Genomic DNA, 22,157 nt, shown 5'->3' with positions numbered 1-22,157 from the left:
ATACACTATTCTCTAAGAATACAATATAAAGAAAAGATGTTACTAAACTTCCTTGGCACTAAAGGATGTCTGGATGGTTTAGCCACTCTAGATAATAATTCTTTTGCCTACATAAACTGGTTAAAATCTTAGTCTTTGGTGGACTGCGAATACACAATTAAACAAACATTCTATAAAAAACCAACATTTCCTAAGCTTCAGGATTCTGCCAGGTCTACCAAAATCCACATTCCATTCCTGTGTTCTCTCTGACTGCAGAGACTGACCTTCCCGCTAAAATTATCCCCTTGTCCCCCGGTGGGCAGACCCCAGCCCACCCTAGACAATAAAGCGTCCTCACCTGTTCTACATTTGGCAGCTTGCCACTCTCTAGTATCCTCTTGCCGCTCGAATCTTCAGAACTCAGCACCTGGATTTCTAAGCACGGGATTCCAACACTGTCTGTTCCTTCACCTTCTCCCTCCTGCCCTGCGATTCTGTTTTCCTCCATGGCCTTCAGCTTCTCTAGTCGTTCCTTCTCTGCTTTCTCCTTTTCCAGACGTTCTCTCTCCGCTCGCTCCTTCTCCAGTCTTTCCTGCCGCTCTCGTTCCCTGTCCTTCCGGCCCTTGCGGCCTGATGGCGCCTGCCGCTGGTCTTCCACTTCATCCTGCTTTTCCTCGGAGCCTGAGGGCTGCAGCTGGATGCTCTGAACCCGATCCCAGAACAGAAGGATCTGAGCAATCTCTTTCTGCGAGGCTTCATAGAGCTTGAACCGCTGAGCCAAAGTCTTCTCGCTCTCACTCATCATTTCCTTCTCAGTTTCTTCCTCTTCCTGAGCCAGAGGGGGTGCACCTCCTTGGGGCCCGTTCTGCCCTTGCTTGCTCTTCTTTTTCTTCTCGTCCTTCTCATTGACATTCACATCTGGACGCTCCTTTGCAGACACTTTCCGTTCTACTCCTTCATTCAGTTTGTAGTCTGATTTCAAAGCAGGAACAGGGGCATTCTGGAATGACAGATCCAAGGCAGAAGTAGGGAGTACTGGGGAAATTTATTAATGACTAAAGCAAAGTTGCACAGGTAGGAAAAGCATGGGATCATACATAGCAAACATGCATGAGGTAAATATATCAGGAAAGGATAACACTTGCTTTTTATTGAAGTAGGCTTACAGCCCTTGTAGTAGAAAGCACATAAAAGTCTCATCTAAAGAATACCCTCTCCTAACCTAAAACAACCAGCTAGCTTGTCTAGCATCAGGTGAATGCTAGTATGATTCTTTTAGACAATTTCAGGTTGGTAGCTTGGTTTGCCTACCGTAGCAGTGCAATCCTAAACAGAGTTACTCCAGTCCAAGCCCATTAATTTCAATGGGCTTAGACTGGTGTAACTCTCCTTAGGACTGCACTGTAGAACAGCAAGATTTGAGCACCTTAAAGACCAACAAGATTTCCAGGGTATTTGTTTTTGAGAGTGAAGCTCCCTTCATCAGATACAAGACAGAGCTTATTTCAGGTGGGTAGCTATGTTGGCCTGCAATAGAAGAGCAAAATTCAAGTCCAGTTGCACCTTAGAGACCGACTAGATTTCCAGAACATGAGCATTCAAGGGTCAAAATTCCCTTTGTCAGATACAAAGTGTGGGAAAAGGAAGTAGTCTTTATGGTCCCCACAGACAGTGGGAGGGCTACTGCACTCTGATTTGCAATACCCCTCCCACTATCTGCCTGGACCATTTTTTGCAGAAAAATGCCTATGATTTCCCTAGGCACACTAGAGGTACAGCCTTAAACGGTTAATGCCTTCTCACTGCTGCTTCCCCGTCCTTGGAAAAACTGGCAACCCCAGGTCAGTAGAATACCTGATGCTTGATGGAGAGCCTGTTAATTCCAAGATGCACGGATCACTTTCCCACAACTTGCTCACTTAGGCAGGTGCTTTGGGTGAAGGAAACCCACCATCTGGACTGCCTTGATCCTTCTGAGGGAAGACCACTTTGCTGGTTTAATCAGCTGCCTGGCTGGCTTGCGCCCCATGAAGGCCACTCATCAGACTCTCACTAGTCACTGACTTACTTGTTTGCTTCCTTGCTGGGCCTTCTTTCCTGTGGATTCTTCCTTCTCCTTTCCTGCATCCCGCTTGTACCGCTTGCTCTTCTTCTTCATCTCCTCCTCCTCCCGTAGACGCTCCAGTTCCTGCTGGAGTTTCTTTTCCTCCAACTCCCGAGCCAGTTTTTCCATTTCCCTTCAATTCACACGTGGAAAATATGCCTTAGTTAGATGAAGATGGGTAGCTGTATTAGTCTGTCACAGTAGAAAAGAGCAAGAGTCCAGTAGCACCTATAAGACTAACAAAATTTGTGGTAGGGGATGAGCTTTCGTGAGTCGCAGCTCCCGTCGTCAGAAGAAGGGAGCTGTGACTCATGAAAGCTCATACCTTACCATGCGTTTGTTAACTATCCTAATGCCTGTAGGACATCTGGAAGTTCATTCATTTCCCCCCCTGCAACATTGGCTGGGCTCCTTTGCCCACCTAAGAGAAGGTGAGAAGCTACCCTGCCACCTCCAAGCTAACTAAGATTCTGTTCTGTTACCCTTAGGCTTCTCAGGTGCCTGCCACAGGGTTTGCCCCATTGCCTGCCAATCCCTGGTGATCGGCAAGAGGTGGCAAACCCCCCAATGCCACCAACAAACAAACCAGAAAAGTGCACACTGGGCATGCTCCGTGTGGGATGTGATGTCACTTCCTGAAGTGACATTATTGTGTCAGCCAAGGGCGCCAACTGAGGGCATACTCCCACACTTCGCTGGGGCCAATTTTGGCCCCAAATGGGTTGAATTTGCCCCATACAAAGCACAAGCACGGGTAGAAAAGAAGACTCCAGGAAGCACGAGCTAAGTGTCAGGTTCCCCCACCCCTCCTCCAGGAGGAGGGTATAGGAACCTGGCAAAACAGGGTTGCATCCAGGGCTTTTTTTCTGGGAAAGAGGTGGTGGAACTCAGTGGTGGAACTTAGGACCGCACGATGATGTCACTTTGGGTTAGCTGGAACAAGGGGGCAGTTTTTCAAAGTTTGAATCTCCCTTGGCGAAAATGGTCACATGGCCGGTGGCCCCGCCCCCTGATCTCCAGACAGAGGGGAGTTTAGATTGCCCTCCGCGTGGAGGGCAATCTAAACTCCCCTCTGTCTGGAGATCAGGGGGTGGGGCCACCGGCCATGTGACCATTTTCAAGAGGTGCTGGAACTCCATTCCACCACGTTCCAGCTGAAAAAAAGCCCTGTTCATTGAGTGTTCTTCTGTGCAGGCTTACATAACAACTGTGCATACACAAGCCAGCTGCAGCTGGCTTGTGCACGCACAGTTCCCATATGGGACTGCATAGATGTCATGACGATGAATACAGGGTTGCACCTACCTGTAACTGTTGTTCATAGAGCGTTCTTCTGTGCAGGCTCACATGAGAACTGCGCATGCACAGTTCAAATGTGGGACTGCACAGAAGACACGATGAACCCTAGTAACCCTCCACACTCATGCTACTTACTGAAGGACTTGGGGGAATTGCATAGAGGAGAAGACCCCATCCAGTTGACAAGGAAACACATTTCTCAGAAGTCTCAGACACTCCTGTGCAGTAGCAATATATCCCAGGTGCGGGGCGTCATAAGAGCTACAGTTCCCATGATTCTCTCATGGCCTCCTAACTCCATGTACCCTTCCTGGCCAAAGCAGGCCCTCTCTGCTATCTTCTTCATTTCCCTTAAATTAGTGGCACAAAAAGGAACAAGAGTGACAGACCCCAGCAAGGAGGGGTGCAGAGAGACCTTAAGATTCCTTCGCATACTTGGTTACCCCCAATGGCCCCCAAAGATCTCAGACAGTGCTGAGACATTTCCTGCCTTTTTGGATTTGATGTGAAGGCTACTAATTTCGCTTCTCCTCTGAAATAGGGGGATCAATCAAATCCAGCAGCTAGATCCACTAATGGTGGGATTTGGTAACTTCACTAAATTTGGGCTGCAGGGTCTGGGGTTGGTTAAATGCGAGCCAGTTCTGTGTAGTTTTTGGAATGCTGGGCTAAGATCTGAGACACCAAGTTTCGAATCCTCACTCAGTGTTGAAGCTTAGTGACCTTAGTGAAGCACAGTGACCTTAGGCCAGCTGCCTAGCCTCAGCCTAACCTTCTACCTTACAGGGTTGTTGTTGCGAGGAAAAAACAGGGGAGGGGGAATGATACTGTAAGTCAATTTGGGCCCTCACTGGAGAGAAAAGTAGCATACAGATAAAAAGTAAAAGTTAGTTCAGTAGTTCTCTTGAAGTACTGATTAGTCAAGAGCCCCAATGTCACCTGTGAAGCATATCTGTTCGATTTACATGTTCAACAAACCCAAGGGGCAGATGTTCCTCACTCTGGACAAGTGTCAGATGGTGGCCAGTGGTGGTACAATTCAGGTCTATTTCTAAGGACAGCTATAAAATCACTATCCAAAGCCAGAAGAGCTCTCCTTCCGAAGCACCCTCCAAGCCTCCCAAGGAACACACACTGACCTCTTTTTCCGCTCCCTCAGTGCCTGCAACAGTTCACCATCAAACTGGATTTTCTGTTCCTCAGTGAGGGCATCATACTGCTCCTCATCCATCTCCTGGAGACGAGCCTTCTCGCGTGCAAGTGCTTCCTGCTGTTCCCGTTCTTCCAAGAAAATCAAGGAGAAAGACAGAATAGCAAAAGAAAACAAGACCTGGACCGCATCCAAGAGGCCACTTAGCCCCTGTCATTATTCTTGTAAAGATAAAGCAGAAACAAGCAAATCTGGGGAGAAGCTGGAATAACTTAGCAGCATTTAAGACGCAGATCCTGTGAGAATATGACCTGTGTCTATTCACAGTGACTAGGAGGGCCAAAGGAAAAGAGCCAGGCTGAGCTTGGGCCTGCCTCACCTGGCAATCCTCACCTTCCTGCTCTTGCTTGGCTTTGTCTCTGGCTTTCATGGCCGCAAAGTCCTGGAAGAGGTTCACAAAATATATGTGGCGCCGGTTGTTTATCGCTTTGAGTAGGCAGAGGAGTGCCACCGAAACGTTGCGGGCAAACAAGGTATCCAGCCCATCAAATACGACACCACGATAGCAATCGCTGAGCTGCCAAGAAATTAAAGCACACTTCTCATTACATGTTCTCATGACAACTTTTTTTGGAGAGGGGGTTAACGCTATGCACAAGTCCTGCTGTGTGCGAAATTCAAGGGCAGCAAAATTCAGACACTGATGAGTCTTCTTGAGGCTGCCTGATCCTCCATTCCTGTGGCCACCCCCTGCAACCTCATCAACTGACTGCTCTGAGGCAAACATGGATTCAACTTAGCTGTTGGCTATATTCGCTGCCTCTCTTTAAAATGCTCCTTTGGGAAGGAAAAGGAAGTTTTGAGACTCCGAGCCGATCTTCCAGCATAGGAGAAACCAGCACTGAGTGGCCCGGAGGCTTTCTATGAGGCTGATAAATTCAAGGACTGTGACTTTGGTCATTGTGGCTGTTAGGAGTTCTGGGGGTTCTTGCTGGAGCTGCAGCATTTGAGCATCTCCTTTTGAGGTGGGATGGTGGAGTAAGAGCTGAGTCTCCAAGGCTTGTGATCCTCCCTTGACTGCCTCTGCCCCTTCCCCCAACAGCTGTGGCCTGCTGAGAATGTTACCTGCATTTCAAAGAGGTCTTTGCAACACCCCATGCTCATACCATCACTGTCCACATCCTCCCCTGGTTCATTATGCATTACCATAAATTCTACCAATGCACTGCTCATTTTCACTGCCACAACATGTATGGAGAACCCAGACTTCTGTGACGTGCAGACTGCAAAGACTGCACATTTCTTCACTTCTGGCCTTGTTCACTGTGGTTCAACTAAGGGCCTAAACCTACAAAAGCCATAAACTACCACCGTCTGGAGTTTCAGGTACCTACAACACCCTTATCTGTTTCTTTAGGTAATTAGGACACCTTTTAAAAAATTTTCCAGTATAAGGAGAAAAACCTATAAGGGAGACAGGGAAGAGCTTTGTTCATATTTTTTAATTTTGTAGAATGATCAGTTTTGGTTTCTATTGGCTTTGGCTGGCTTTGACAGCTGCCTGGAGCCACAATTGCTGTTGAGACCGGTGAGATTTAACTGTTCTAAGAAATATGTAAATAAGTAACTATTTCTAGAGGGACCAGATTTGCAACAAACAGAAATCCAGTGGTATCTTAAAAGCTAATAAAATTTATTCCAGCATAGGCTTCCATGAGCTCATCAGTGTTACCTGAACTGGTCTCCTTGCAAGTAAGAAAGTGAAGGGGGAATTAGCGGCCAAGGAAGATGGCTATACAAGAGGAGTAAATGTGAGATAAACTCCATCAATGTTTACGGGGTCCTTTCCCCAAGATAGCAGACGAGACTGGTGCTTTTAGGTACAAAGAGTAATGTTTTATTGAAAGAAGAAAAGGGAACACACACACACAGGAGCAATAACAAAATAGTTACAAACAGAGAGAGTCCTAGGAAGCTAGGCAGAAGGTGGAATAGAGTGAGGGGAGGAGAAGTGTATTTACCGATCAGAAGAGCAGCGTGGCCCACAAAGGAAAAGAGTAGCTTCAAACGTCCCGCATTCTTGGCCAGGAGAAAGAGGCTCAGGGAAGTGACTCTAAGAGTACAGCACTCAGATCTGAAGGCGCAGTGTGCACAGTTTGAATGGGGCAAGAGCCCTAGTTCTTATAGCACAAACGTGTCCTGAGGCTGGGGACCCCCCTCAGCCAGCAGAACAAAGACCCTGGGAGTAACAAAGGTTTGATTACTCTTAGATTGATGCTGTCGGGGTGTGACAAATGGAATGCAAAATCTCTCCTGCTGCCTCACAAAAGGGGCAGTTTGTTAATGAATCTCCAGGAGCTGAGTTGATTAATTTAGTTAGGGACTGCACCTTCCCAGGAATAAATTATAAACTTATCAGTGCTAATTGATTGCTGCTCGATCTCGGGGTAGGAGTTTGATCACGGAAGGACGGGTATTGGAATGTGCTAAGCGGGGTGGCACAATTAGACCTATCTTGCCATAACTCCACCCGTAGCTGGAAAGACAGTAAATCCAATCACCTGAGTCACTCTGCATTTGCATCTGACATTCCATCCATGCCTGGATCTCCCAGAGGGGACTCAGCAATGCTGGCTGGAATTCCCGTTGCAACTCAGTCTGCATTAATCTAGGGTCCCTTTGATTTTATATCACAGGTAGCTATAAACAGCTATTAAATATGGTGGAGGCCAGGGTCGACCGCTTGCCATCAGAAGGCATCTGCTGAAGGGAGCTTACTCGTGGAATCTTATTAGAGAATAAGTTTTATTTGTCTTTAAGATGCCACTGTGCTCCTGCTTAATTTTCATTGAAAATATGAATTATAGATGCAAGAGGTCTCTGCCACTCTCCCAGTTAGATTTACAATGGTTGAAGACTCTGTGGATGGAGCTCAGCCCTCAACGACGACAACTCTAGCAGCTTGCACTTACAGCATTTTAACAAGAACCTCCCAAGAGACAAAAGCGGGAAGAAAATAAGGCAGTAGAACAAGGACAAAAAAACAGCGACTCTCCCTGGTCAACAGAGAACGTTTTTGTCTTTATAGCGTGCTCCTTTCCAATCCCAACAAGACTTTTGTTTTCACCTTGCAGTAGGAATCCCCACAGGAACCAGCCATGCAAACGGGTCCAGGACACACCTTCTTGGTCCATCACCTCACCTCAAGCCAGAGCACACCACACAGAGCGTCAAAGTGATCAAGCAGAAACAGGAGTCACTTGACATCCGCCACCTCCTGGCGCTGCTGGGCCATCACTGCTTCTGAGTTACTCTTACCTGCATCCTCTCCGAGAGGATCTCCACCAAGAGCTCCTCAGGAAACACGCAGCTCATCAGGCCGGAATCTCCAGCTATGCTGGCACTGATGCTAAGGCGCCGCTGGATGGGAGCGCTGGGAATGGGGCTGGATGGAATCTGCAAACAGAGCACAAAAAAGGAGGGGTCACGAACAGCCAATCCCCAGGACCAGGCTGGCCTGACTGTATAGACCAGGGATAGGAATCCCATCCCCCGGTGGGAGCAGGGGACCCCCACTCCCACCTTCCGCCCCCCTGCCCCGCACCTCTATTTACCTGGCCGGTGGGGGAGGAAGGCATGGGAACAGGCCTCCCAGGCATGCTCCCAGTGCTGGCGTGACAACATCACTCCCAGGAATGATGCTGTCAGTGCCACCTTGAGAGTGCTCCTGCACCTTGCAGGGGCTGATTTGGGCCCCAAACGGGCCTGTTTTGGCCTGTTTGAGGCCCAAATCGACCCGATGCAAAGCATGCATGCACCCCCATGCCCGCGTGATGACATCACTTTCCAAAAGTGGTGGCATGGTGGCACCACGAGGAGAGTCATGGGCCCTGCAAAAATGTACATGCCAGGTCCCCCACCTCCCGCCAGGAGGCTAAGGGGACCTGGTAACCCTAGCCAGGAGGCTGAGCCTGCGGACACGTTCGGAGTTTTGAGAGATGGTGGTGAGCACGACCCCAAAAATGGCTTCCACAGGAGGCAGAGCCAAACAGAATACCTCCCTCTTCTCACCTCCTGAGAAGACAGAAAGCCTGAAGGGGGGAAAGGAATTACACACTGATTAAGGAAAGCCCAGGTGCTTACCAATCCTCCTGTTCCTCCAGAGGAAAAACCTTTTCATTTGAATAAGGGCAGCCAAGAATAAGTCTAGCCTTGCGGTGGCCCTGCCCACTTTCTGAAAAGTTCTGTGCCATCACTGCTTCTGGGCCACAAAAATGGGAAGCACAAATACTGGATGAGGGATACACTTCTGGGCAGTAGTATATGTGAAAGAGATCTTGGGGTAAGAGTGGACTGTAAACTAAATATGAGCAGTCAGTGTGATGTGGTGGCAAAAAAGGCCCATTCGATCCTGGGTTGTATCAAAAGGGCTATAGCGTCAAAATCGCAGGAGGTCATAGCCCCTCTCTATACTGCCTTGGTCAGGCTGCTGTCTTGGTCAGGCCGCACCTGGAGTATTGTGTGCAGTTCTGGAGGCCTCACTTCAAAAAGGATGTGGACAAAATCGAGAGGGTGCAGAGGAGAGCAACGAGGATGATCAGGGGTCTGGAGACTGAGCCCTATGAGGAAAGGCTGAGGGCCTTGGGAATGTTTAGTTTAGAGGAGGTTGAGGGGGAACATTTGCTCTCTTTAAATATTTGAAAGACTGTCCTTTGGAGGAGGGCAAGGAGCTGTTCCAGTTGGCAGCAGAGGGTAGGACCCGAAGCAATGAACTTAAATTACATGCACATAAGTACAGGCTGGATATTAGAAAAAGATTTTTCATGGTCAGAGTAGTTCAAAAGTGGAATCAGCTGCCTAGGGAGGTGGTGAGCTCCCCTTCATTGACAGTTTTCAAGAAGAGGCTGGATGAATATTTGTCAGAGATGCTTTAGGCTGATCCTGCACTGGGCAGGGGGTTGGACTAGATGGTCTGTATGGCCCCTTTCAACTCTATGATTCTATGATTCTGGACTGACTGTAGCCTCTGACCTGTCTTCAAGATAAACCCCAAGTAAAGCAGGTTACAGTAGTCAGGATGCCACTCTGCACTTCAGTCCTAAACACGTCGCGCAGGAGTAAGTCCTCCTGACTTCCTTGAAGAAACATGCATCAGATGAAGTCCAGGGTGAATTCATTGGGCTTATATCCAAGGAATGTGCAGAAGAATGATGTGTGTGAAGATACCACCTGATTGTCTGTAGGCGAAGTTGCAGCTAAACTCTTTATGTAGGTGACGGACGCCTCAAAAAGTAGTTCCTTCTCTTGAGAATGGGGTCCACCTTAGCATCTGATCCCTGCTCCCCAACAAGTGAGGAAATTTTGTATTTAAGCATTGTCTCTGTGGTACAGTCAGCCACTTTTTAGAGCCAGCAATTAGTAACTGCTCTCCCTTCTGCCAAGACAGGAACATTGAACAGTACCAACTATATGGAAAGGAGAGCCTAGTGAATAGTTTGAGAATACCTAAAGTGTCAGGCTATGGATGACAGGCTATGGCAGAAAGATCCCTGTACCACTGTAGCAAGAAATCCAGGCTCTTGGTTAAATGGCTTTATTCAGAAATCAGATCATTTCCACAGATATGTCCATAGAATTACTCAGAAGCAAGGTAAGCATCTAAGCGGTAAGAACAGGTTGACAGAAATGGTAACCTGTGGGAAAATGCTTCCTCTTAACACACACGTTTGCTCCTTCCCCCTCCCAACAGTAAAACAGGACTTTTGGCGCGAACTTGTCCTGAGAACGTCTCACATATTTGTACTATCAAGTCGAGACACTGAGAAAGCAAGAGATCAAAGTTGAGACATAGCAGTGCACAGGAATGAGCAGTATACAAGGTCAGAAGCACTGAGAGTTTCTACAGCCTGTTAGATAAGGCACCTGCAGCTTCAATAAGCCTGTGAAAGGAAACAGTTATGGCATTGGCAACATGACATCAAGTTATAGCATGAAACATTGGTTCAGAAACAATAGGTCAGCATTAAGTATGGCATGGATAGGGCACAGACATGGATATGACATGGATAGGGCACAGACATGACGTAAAACTGCAAGCTAAGGAAGTGTGGATGCCATTTGACTCCTGGATAGGAAACACAGTGAACCCCATTTACGAGGAAAGTACAATCTAATAAATATTTTTGAAGTAATATAAAAAGGGGTGTGCTCCCAGAACACATTCCATGATGAGTCCCTTGAAGTTTACATACGGAGGGCCATGCTACACGTGTTTCTCTTCATGCTCAAGAGGAACACATGATAGATTTTGGTACCTCCCATGGGCACTTGGGCTCTATTCTGCTCTTGACCACAGTGCACAGAAGAAGTAGCTCCAGCCTTCCCCACACCGCATGCCATTTGGGTTTCCTCAAACCACCCCATGGAACTGCTACTAGATCCACTAGGGGTGTGCACAGGGGAAAAAAAATCAGTTGATTCGATTCAGTAATAGCAAACTGGAAAAAAATTCAGAATTCAGGGAATCCTGAATTCATTCTCCAGTTTGGTTCGGTAGCACAGAGCAAATTGGGTAAAATTCAGCCATTGTTTCCTATGGAAAACTCAATTCGGCAACTTCCATTGGGCTGGAGGGGGGTGTCATTCTTTGACCAAATTTCACCAAATTTGCAGGAGACCTACACTACGCCTAACTATCCTCTAATGACCCCCCCTCCCCCGCTCGAGTTTCATAATGATTGGACTCTGGGGAGGCTATTTTATTCCCCCCACCAAAGAAAGGGACCCAGCCACCTCTAATCTCCATTGTTCCCTATGGGGGAAACTATCTGGGGGCTCTCCGGGGAGCTGGGAGGCATTTTGCACTGCTGCACTTCCCGAATTTTACTGAATAAATTCAGTAAACTTAAATTCGGTATTACCGAATTCAATTTTTTACCAAATTCATTCGGAAATCCAGATTTAAGTTTACTAACACCAAATTTTATCGAATCAGCTAAAATTTTGTAATTTTTATCAAATACCAAACCCAAATTGCACATCCCTAGGCTCCACTATGAAAATTAAAAGCCAGGTAAATAATGCGATTTTGCAATGGAGCCACCAGAAGCTCCACAGGGTGGTTTAAGGATGCCAAAATGACATGGGGTGAAGAAGCTAAAATTGCTTCTTCCTGTGCATAAAAAGGTCTAGTATATATCTGAGAGATGCATAACTCCCACTGCATGTCTGACAGAGTCCTTACATCTACCACTGACAAGCAGAAGGACATAGTAATGTTTAGCAAGGTTCTGGGAGTTCACCTGTGGGGAGGGAGGGAGGCAGATACTCTCACCTGAGATCCAGGCTGATCAGACTGTGGGTGCTGCTGTTGCTTTTGGGCCTGCGAGGCGTGACCCTCTGACTTTCCCTTGGCTGTTACTGAACTTCCTCGGTAGCCTCTAGAAGTAGTTGACTGCGGCCCCATTTTGGACTCAGAACTCTGCTGGCTGCCTTCTGAGGTGTACTTAGCTAAAGCCTCAGTACTCAGCCTGGTTCCCAGAGATGTAACTGGCTGCCCATCAGCTCCTTGACCTATTTGAAAAACACAGACACATGGAAAAAGCAATGAGAGTTGTGTTTTGGCAGTTACCAGCCTCACGCTGTCCCATCAGACATACTGATTGGGCTCCATGCATGTGCTAAAACAAGCACATATTTCAAGATTTTTCAGTGCGGAAGAAATGTTTCCTGACTGCTTTACAAGCATCAGAGCTGGATTGCTAGTTCAAAACAAAATTGCCAAGCAAAAAGAATTTTGATTTCCTGGAACTAGGAAATGGGTTTTATGCGAGGCAAGCCTTTGGAGAGAGGTCAGGGTCCTGAGAATGAGAAAAACCCGCACTGAGAATTGACTAGTAGGAAGTGAAACAACCCCTAGGCAGGCTCAGCGGCATAGTGCTGGCGACCCACACAGGCTTTCTGCAGACAGCTCAGCCTGCACATTCCTGCTTACCAGTTTCATCAGTTTCCCGCTGTGCCAGCTCTATGGCTGCTCGGATGCAGAGCTCCCGTGCACGAAGGCCTGCTGAGCTGCTCCCCTCACAGATTGCTTCCATTACCACAGAGTCAATGGACAAGCAGGCAGAATTGTAATGTTTGGCCAACGTGATGGCTGCACTGGTCTTTCCTGGGTGGGGGGACAGATGACATGATATGTGAAAGGTCCTACATCGTTTGCCACTTATCTTCAGGTCAACATGCAACAACTATGAGCCATTCCCACACAGGAAAACCACCTGGATCTTGAGGGGTATGAAAACCAAAAAGGAAGCTTGCATGAAGTAGAAAGGACAAGGCTGACCCTGATGGACCAAGGGTCAGTCTCAGTAGAAGGCAAGTTCATGTGAGTATATCAGATAAATGTGAACATGTAATAATAAAAGCAGGGCTTTTTTTCAGCTGGAACATGGTGGAACGGAGTTACGGCACCTCTTGAAAATGGTCACATGGCTGGTGGCCCCGCCCCCTGATCTCCAGACAGAGGGGAGTTTACATTGCCCTCCGCGGCAATCTAAACTCCCCTCTCTGTCTGGAGATCAGGGTGCGGGACCACCAGCCATGTGACCATTTTCTCCTAGGGCGATTTAAACTTTTAAAAACTCCCCCCTTGTTCCAGCTGACCCAAAGTGACGTTGTGCAGTCCTGAGTTCCACCACCTCTTTCCCCAGAAAAAAAAGCCCTGAATAAAAGTATGGGGAATCTCCATACCTGTAAGGGGAGCTCCATGAATCACAATGGCAATGCCTCTGCGGTTCCTGGCCGCCCGTCCTTCCGGAGAAATGTCAATGCCGAGGTGGCGGGCAATGGCACGAGAGACGGGGTTGTTGTCCAGTTCTCCCACAGCCTCCTTCTGCCGAGTGAAGCTTTGCTGACTGCCTACTGAAAGAAATCAGGCCTGCTGAAGGAATCGGCTCTTTCCAGTGCCAGGGCTGAGGTCTCTACTCACTGTCCCCAGCTGCCCAACTAATCTTTTTCAAGAGAAAGGTGCAAAGGGAGCTACTTCATCAGGATCACGCCAGCAGGTGCCCCAGTGCAGGCTACATCGGGACGAACGGGCCACGTCCCTCATAGGGCAGCAGAGTAGAAGCTTTGCTCAGGCATTTCCTTCTCTGTATGCACAGCAGCCAGCAAAGGGCACACTGTTTGGGGTTCTTTATTCCCCAAACTGCATATACCATCCAGGCACTGAAACGCAGAGCAAAGATGACTCCTGCTCTGCAGCTACGACAAGCAGCAGAATGGCGATTCCTGTTCCTGCGGCAACCCAGCAGCAAGCAAACCTGGAGACTGGGGAGGCCGGCCCATGACATTCTCCCCAGGATAACGATGGCTCTTGGTCCAGCTGAGTCTGAACGTGCCATGGGAAGCAGAGAAGGAAACCGAAACCTGTGAAATCTGCTGAAAAGCATTTAAGTTCAGGCAGACTTCAGCCAAAGAGGACTCCTTTCCTCAATTAATTCAAAGGTGGCCGAGCAGGAGTGTAAGGAGGAGGAATGAGCTGCTAGGTAACATGCAAGCTGCTCCCCCTCTTGAGTGGAGACCTTGGGGGTGCCAGAAGAACCAAAGGAACCCATGGCCCAGGGCTGACCTCAATACTGATAGTTTTAAAAAGCTAGAAAGGTGGACACCAATTTCCAGGATCGTGCAATGTGCTCATGCCCCATTTATGCCACAGAATTCAACCCTGGGTACTTGGTTACTGATGCTTCTCTTTTGTGTGTCTCTGCAGAAAGAAGCAAAATTATAGAAGGGAAGTAGGAAAAGCACCATGTTTTGTAAGATGCAGAAGGGGGAAGCAGCTGAAAAGGTTTTTTCTACTTCATTTATACCCTGCCTTTCTCGACCCAAAGCATTTTATATCATTCTCCTCTCCTCCATTTATCTCTCACAACAACCCTGTGAGGTAGATGAGACTGAGAGTGTGTGACAGATCCAAGGTCACCCAGCAAGTTCCCATGGCAGAGGAGGGAATCGAACCTGGTTCACTCAGATCCTAGTCCACCATTCTGGCCATTCTGGCTTACTTTCTGCTGGTGAATTTCTAAGAGCACAGTGGCCCATCTGGAACAAATAGGACAGATCATCTCTTCCTTGTTTCCTCAGCCAGAAGGAAGAAAATTTCCCCTTCTCCAATTTGAGATGATGATGATGATGATGCACATCTATAGGTCACAAAAAGTAGCACTCCTGGAGCAGATGTTTGCTTGCCCCCAGAATCCTTTGCAATATCTAGCATCCAAAAGCTGCTTCAGGTGACAACCCAGGGTCTAAGGCACTTAAGGCACATGGAGCATGGAGCAGCTCCTCTGATGGTCTGAATGGGTGGGGTGGTTTCCTCTGGGACTGGACCCCTGCCTCCTTGAAGGCAACGCTATCCTCAATTTCCAACCTTCTAGCCAGATCTTTAAATCTTAGTTTGGGAGATGATATGAGACACAAGGTACACTCACCTTTCTATATTTTATTTAGTCCAATATTTGGTATGTCAGAAACTGAATTAGATAAAGACAAAATGATAGGAGCAGTATGTCCCAGGAGACACAAAATATCTTAATTCTGGGGACGAATGGGTAAGAAACACCAAGTTTCTTGTCCCCAGATAAGACCTCTACCTTTGAAATTTGCAAAGGTTCGAATTCAATCCTATAAAATAATTCATAGGTGGTATATAATGCCAAAAAAACTTTCACTGATAACTAAAACAAACTCACCGCTTTGTTGGAAAGATTGTGGTAATATAGGGACATTCGCACATTGTTGGTGGGGGTGCCCTCAAATAGAAATTTTTTGGAATGATATATTGGACCATATAAAAGAAATAACAGGCTACAGAATCCCTCTTGACCGGAAGATTTTATTTTTGAATCAATGGAACAATAATGATATTCCACAAATTAGAAGAGAATTAATCAGTGACCTCTTAGTTGTAGCTAAGAATTTGATAGCTTTAAATTGGAAATCAGAGAAGGTTCCTTCAACAGACAAATGGCTTGAGAAAGTATGGGATTATTACATACAAGAAAAAATATATGATAAAATATATCAAAATGAACATTATCCAAAAGAAACTGACTTTATAGCAAAATGGTTACCATTCATTGATTTCATATCTATTACAAATCAACAACCCCCTAAACATTTACTCTTTATCATACAAGACTGAAAAAATGGTTACTAAAATTGCACTTAAGCTTTAGTTTTCTCTGTACTAGCAAATTGGATTACTGATCATTATCTCTCTACTTTCTTTCTGTACAAAACTATGTTTAAAAACAAGTTTATATTTATATATATATACATGTATATAGTTAACTATTTACTTGCAGTTATTTTTCAACTTTGTATATTGAGTTTGAAACATTAATAACAATTTATTTAAAATTTTTTTTGCAAAGGTAGCACATTTCTTGCTTAGCAAGAGTTCAGCCAGTATAATATTGTAAACTTGCCTCATTTTGATTTTGGTTTCAGTTTTGTATATTTATATTCAAGCTAATCTGATCAGAGCATCAGGGATTGCATGGGCTAAGAATCCAAAACAAGGAATGATAAACTTTCCAAGATGGTTTCCTCAAAAACTAAAAAGTCAGCTTTGTGATGTCAAAGTTTGTGGCTGTATGTAGGGATGTAACAGGGACCTTGCCTGAGCAGATCTTGCGCCAGAAACCGAGCGATGATGAACACCTCTGCTCAGCTAAAAAGTGCAGCGGGTAAATTACAGAACCGGTGGTTGCTATGAGGGGCCTTAATTCATTCTACTGCTGCCGACCAGCAACTTCTATTGCCTGTCATGTCTGTCAATCGGGGTCATCTTCTTGATGAGAGTTTAGCCACACACTTGCTCCCCAAAGGAGTATCGGCATGAGGTCACCGGTCACTGCTACAAACAGACTAACATGGCTACCCATCTTGATCTAGGCTCAGCCTGTTAGACACAACCGTTCTTTTATTCTTTATGCAACTATTGAACTTACTGATTCCAAACATATTCATCTGCTAGGCCACCCCCCCCCCCCCGAAGACAACCCCTGATATGTATCAATCAATCCTCTTTCAAACACTGGCGCCCTTCTTGAAATCTTTGCAAAAAATACAAAAAGATCAATCACGCACTTCCACTAGACTTTTCTGTAATCACTTCAGGCTGGAAATTAAAGAAGAGACGTGCTGGAACCTGGGCCAAAAAAGAGTTTGTCATGGCAGCTGTTTTTTGAGATGAGGCAAGCCTGAATCTACCCATGATTCCGACACACGTTGCACTCTAGTCCCCTCAGTCAAGTGCCTGATAAATTTTTCACCACAAGGAGACAGTAAAACATCACTTTTCACACTCCATATTGTATCACATCCCCTCTTTTGTAATCCTTTCCTCTGCTAACCAACGGCCAGGTGTTCTTTCCGCTGTCTCTGCACCCCATAAATCTCTTACCTAGCACTTGCCCTTTGTCAGTTCCTTCTTCTTCTTCCTCCTCCTCCTGATCAAATTTAGATTCCACCCTAAAACTGCGATTTGCTTCATGGTGTGAAACAGAAGGAAGAATGGAGCCACCAATGGATGCTGTTTGTACCATGCCGGAAGGAAGCGCATTTATTCTCTGTTCAGACATATGGGTGTTTACTTCATCTTCTATTCAAGAGGGAGAAAAAGGACAGTGATACAAGGGGTTCAAATAGCTATCCTGAAATTCCCCCTATTTCTATTTACACTGTGTGTAAATAGTGAAGAACAAGCCATGCTCTAGAGAAGTGGTTCCCAACCATTTTGGTATGGTGACCCCCTGGTCCAAATTTACTTGGTCTGATGAACTGCTTTAAGAAAAAAAATCAGAGCACATACAAATCAATAAAACTGCAAAATACTGGGACTCATTTTCACAAACTTTGTGACCTGCTTTTGGGTCAGGATCCACAAGTTGAGAAACACTACTCTCGACAACAGTGAATCCTGGATCACTTTTTTTGCACAGGGAAGAGCAAGAGTCCAGTAGCACCTATAAGACTGACAAACTTTGTGGTAGGGGATGAGCTTTCATGGCTCACTTCTTCAGATACTGTTCAGAAACTCCTTCAGTTTCTGAAGAAGTGAGCTGTGGCTCACGAAAGCTCATCCCCTACCACAAAGTTTGTTAGTCTTATAGGTGCTACTGGACTCTTGCTCTTTTCTACTGCTACAGACAGACTAACACGGCTACCCATCTTGATCTATCTTTTTGCACAGACAGAGAGAGTGCCCCTCCTCTAATACAGTCACAGCTTCTCATTTTGTGAGTTCTGGGGATCTGGGACACAAGCTCAAAAGCAAAGAAATCTTGCTTCCAGCCTCCAGGGGACGTGACCCAGAGAAGATGACTGCATTTATATAAGGCGATGCTTGGGCTCACCTTTACCAAAGGTAAAATGAGATGTTCTGTGGCTTGTTCTTGAAAGGCAAAATTTGCAACCAAGAGGGAACGGTGACAAACAGTGCCAAACAGAGCAAGTCTTCTGATATTACATGACAAAAAGCAAAAAGAATGGAGGGCACAGCATGAAACACACAGCTGGGTTCCCATGCAACCAATTCTGCTCCCTAATTTTTAATTCAGGGCCAAATCAGATGTGCTGGGGTTGCTCCAAACAATATTTAAAACTTACCTTTTCTGTTGCACGGGAACCTCCGATTCAGATCCGGATTGCTGCATATGAGGTTAAGCTTCCCCTGCAGCCTGGTGTCATTTTCCTGACCTGAACAGGCCCCAGGCAGCTGGTATTTGCCTCACTGCCAATTGGCCCACAGCAGTTTCAGGTTAAGAAAACAGTGCAGGGGGACCTTAACCCCCACATGCTGCTGTTCTAATCTGAATCCCTCCCCCCAAAAAACTCTAGTTTTAAAACGAGTGGAAGCTCCAAACACGGAACTTTCTGCAAATGTAGGGTTTGACACCAATTTTTCAGCAGATGTCTTAATATTTGTTTCTGATTTCTGACAACCACTTTGGGAGCAGGATTTTTTTAAAAAACTAATAAATATATTAAAATGCAACGGCAGCAACCTTGTCCATTCATGAACATTCATGCCCGGCTTTAAGAAGCAGCCAGAGCTCAGCCAAGAAGTGGTGTTCCCTAGAAGCTGCCCCTTCTCACCATGATCTTGGTTAACCGACTCCTGGTCACCTTGAATCTTCTTCTGCTCCTCATAATATTCCAGCACTTCAGGGGGCAGCTTCTCCCCAGGCAAGCGAGGAGGCAACAGGAGGATTTTATGGTTGTCATAGCCCTTCAACATGCGCAAAATCTGAAAAGCAAGAAGATATTAAAGGACGTGCCAGTCAAGAAGAGTTTATAAAGACAGACTCTGAATCCTTCACTAAAGAAGCCTCTGAAAATCCAACCTGAAGCATACAGTTTACAAATTAGACACCTTTGCAGTGTCTAATTTGTAAACGGTATGCTTCGGTGACTGAATGACCAGTGACTGTAGCTGCTTCCTACAGAAGCTTTTCTTTACTTTGGTTACCAAACTTTTTTTTGAGCATCCGCACAATGTCATGGTCTAATCATGCTCCAGTTGTCCTTTCCCCATCCTCAATACGCTTTCTTACCTTCTTTTCTCCAATCTTTTTGGGAAGACTGCAATCCAATTACACTTTCAGGTGGCACAGACGAGGTGTATCCACCTTGCCAACACTGATGCCATCTTCCTTCCCTCAGCCATTGCAACCAACATTTCCCCTATCATGCCAGTAGAGAGCTTTTTAAAAATCAGTAATTGCTTGATTAGTATAGTGTTATACTGTTATAAACGATCTGTTGCGAGAATGTACTAGTTTCTATGAATTGTTTTTTTTTGAAAAAGTAAGCTTCTAAGCACTTTTCATTAAGGGGATGCAGCTTTCTTTTAATATCTCTGTAACAAAAAAGGCTACAGATGGCCTTGAAGAAGACATTTAGGACTAGAGATTTACAGGACTGAACTGTGCTTATTACTGAATGCTCCATGCAGATCCATGAGTGTAATTGACCATTTCCATGTTTTCTGGTACTCGTCAGTAACTAGGAGGGTTAGAGAAGTGCACATTCTTGAAAAGTGAAAGTCCCTGGATTCCAGAGGTCCATTTGAGCACATCTGAGGCAATATTCTACTGTGTTTGAACACCTGCTCATTCAACTCTCATCCTGTTTGCTAGTCACTAACAGGTAACTGATTTTTCTCTGATCAGTTCAACTATTTTTCGGCCCTTTTGTGTCTGTTCACCAAGTGGCTTCACTGTATTCCTTTCTAACCACAATGCAATTAGCTTTTCTCACATGGACATTCTCACACAGACCAACTGAGTTCTATTCCCCCTCCACACACACACAGGCAATTGTTTAAACAGACAATTACATCAGTCATAAATCATATAAAGTTAATGCAGCAGCAAGAAAGGCCTTCTGCCAACTCAGTCTTGCTCAGAAGATGGCCGCCTTTCTTGACACAGTCAATCTGGCCACCTGGATCCATGTCACAATAATTGAGACTGAACTATTGCAATATGCTCCGCCTAGGTCTCCCTTCCAAGTCAACTCAAAGAGGCCAGTTGGCACCAAATGCCACAGCTCAATTATTATCAGGAACTAGGTGGAGCATGCACACAACTCTCCCCTTCTGCAATATCTCCATTGGCTACCCATCAGTTACTGGGCTCAATTCAAGGTTTGGGCTATCATACCAAGACCTTCATGGCCTCGGTCCCTCATATCTAAGGGACCACCTGTGTTCCACCACAGCAGTTTCACTCAGGGTCTTCTGCAGGTGTCACCTGCACATGGGTAAAAGCAGCAGCTGCCTCTAATGTGCACTTTTCGTGATGGCCCCCACCTTATGGAATGGCCTGCCTGAAGAGGTCAGGAAAGCTCCCACTCCTAGCTTTCTGCAAACTATGCAAAACCAAATTATTCAAAAGGGATTTTTGTACTCAGATAGGAGGGCTACAGTGTAAAGAAGTAGTTTCAAATAGATGGATTGGGAAAGGGACTATAGACTATACTACTGTGTACTGTTTTTTGCAGTAAGCATGATCTTACTGGGCAGTTTCTGCATTGTTTAATATGTCAAGTTTAGCATAGTTCTGTTTCAGTTCTCTATCGGACTTCTGCTTGTTTTCAAATCTCTGCGAATTTGCATTTGCACACCCTACTGCATTGTTCATTGAATGCCCCTACCGTTGATCCTATTGACTTACTCTGTGTAATTGTCTCGAGTCTTGGTGAGAACAGCAGACTATAAATAATGTAAATGAATGGATGAATGCTGTGTTTTAAGAAATTACTACCCTTCAGTGTTTGTCCATGTAGTCCTTAGTGATGCTGGCGGCTGCTCGGCAGTATGAATTGGCAGTGACTTTGCACATGCGCAGTGTTGCAAAAAAAATCAACGCAAAACTTGCTCAGCACAAGCAGAACAGGCTGGCCAGTCAGCTCAGGTTGAACACGGTAGGTTCAAACGTCGAACTTGTTCCTGGTGAAATTCGCTGTGTCGTTATTTCTGCAACTGTCTGATCACACTTTATTTTCAATCAGGAAAGCACAGGAGTTAGTGTGCATATGTGTTTAAATAGCCTGCTCCTGGGCTATTTTAATGATTTTTTAAAACTATTATTGATTTTATGTTTTTGTGATCTTAATGGTTTTTTTTAATGTTGTTAGCTGCACTGAGCCCATCTGTGGGGAGGGTGGGGCATAAATCCAATTAAATAAATACATACATACATACATACATACATAAGCTGGCTTGGGCCATGAGGATTAGCATTCCAAACTCCCCCTCTCACCAGCCTAGCTTAGCTCACAAGGTGGTCAGGATGACAGAGCTGGCGAACCCTATCACAGTTCTAAAGGTAGCTGGGAGGGCTTCTCTCTCACCCGTTCTTCTAGCAAATATTGCTGGTCCAGTTCCAAGGAGTAGAACTCAATGGGGAAGCTGCATGGGTTCTTCACCACCATTTCAGCCTCATCCCCAACAGCGTAAGGTAGGAGGGGGCCAAGTTCCACAATGGAAGGGTTGAACTCTAGACGTGGCTCCAGACCATGTCCTGAGACGTGGAGAAGCAGTTGCTGAGTGCTCTGAGAAATGCTCACAATCAAGTAGTTGCTGTAGAATTTCTGAAATACAACAATAGAGAATTGCTGAGATTGAAACAACGGAGAGTTTCAGGAGGACAGTTGTGTTGGTCTGCAGTAGAAGAACAAGATTTGAGTCCAGTAGCACCTTACAAACTAACCAGATTTCCAGGGTGTAAGCTTTCAAGAGTAAAAACTCCCTTCACCAGACACAACTACGCAATAGGATCATACTTTCCTGCTTGTATCTGATGAAGGGAGCTTTGACTCTTGAAAGCTTACACCCTGGAAATCTTACTGGTCTTCAAGGTGCTACTGGACTAAACAATAGATTACTTTCTTGTGTATACACATGCACACACACACAATAAAAAGTAAAGACCTGCAATTGCCACAAGACTGATCAGCATGCAAAGGGAACTGAGCCCATGCCCCTAGTACGTTTTTTCCATAACATGTAGTAGTTGCAAGCCAAGATGCATCTAGTCCAGGATTTGGTCT

General features: G+C 45.8%; 1 protein-coding gene across 1 annotated transcript in view; it reads right to left on the bottom strand.

The window, feature by feature from the left end:
• The window catches only part of HYDIN (HYDIN axonemal central pair apparatus protein), a 222,680-nt gene that overhangs the window by 70,172 nt on the left and 130,351 nt on the right, over positions 1-22,157 (bottom strand). The window contains exons 35-45 of the mRNA XM_055000839.1: positions 21,459-21,698; positions 18,699-18,849; positions 17,005-17,202; positions 13,284-13,451; positions 12,517-12,702; positions 11,869-12,098; positions 7,854-7,991; positions 4,929-5,112; positions 4,525-4,666; positions 2,051-2,219; positions 341-982 (exon numbers count right to left, since the gene is read on the bottom strand). Coding sequence (XP_054856814.1) covers positions 341-982; positions 2,051-2,219; positions 4,525-4,666; positions 4,929-5,112; positions 7,854-7,991; positions 11,869-12,098; positions 12,517-12,702; positions 13,284-13,451; positions 17,005-17,202; positions 18,699-18,849; positions 21,459-21,698 — 2,448 coding nt within the window. The remainder of the gene's footprint in view (positions 1-340; positions 983-2,050; positions 2,220-4,524; positions 4,667-4,928; positions 5,113-7,853; positions 7,992-11,868; positions 12,099-12,516; positions 12,703-13,283; positions 13,452-17,004; positions 17,203-18,698; positions 18,850-21,458; positions 21,699-22,157) is intronic.

The sequence above is a fragment of the Eublepharis macularius genome, chromosome 16 (assembly GCF_028583425.1).
Source record: "Eublepharis macularius isolate TG4126 chromosome 16, MPM_Emac_v1.0, whole genome shotgun sequence".
Lineage (NCBI taxonomy): Eukaryota > Metazoa > Chordata > Lepidosauria > Squamata > Eublepharidae > Eublepharis > Eublepharis macularius.
The sequence above is the reverse complement of the archived record's forward strand: the minus strand, read 5'-3'. Positions and strand labels throughout refer to the sequence as shown.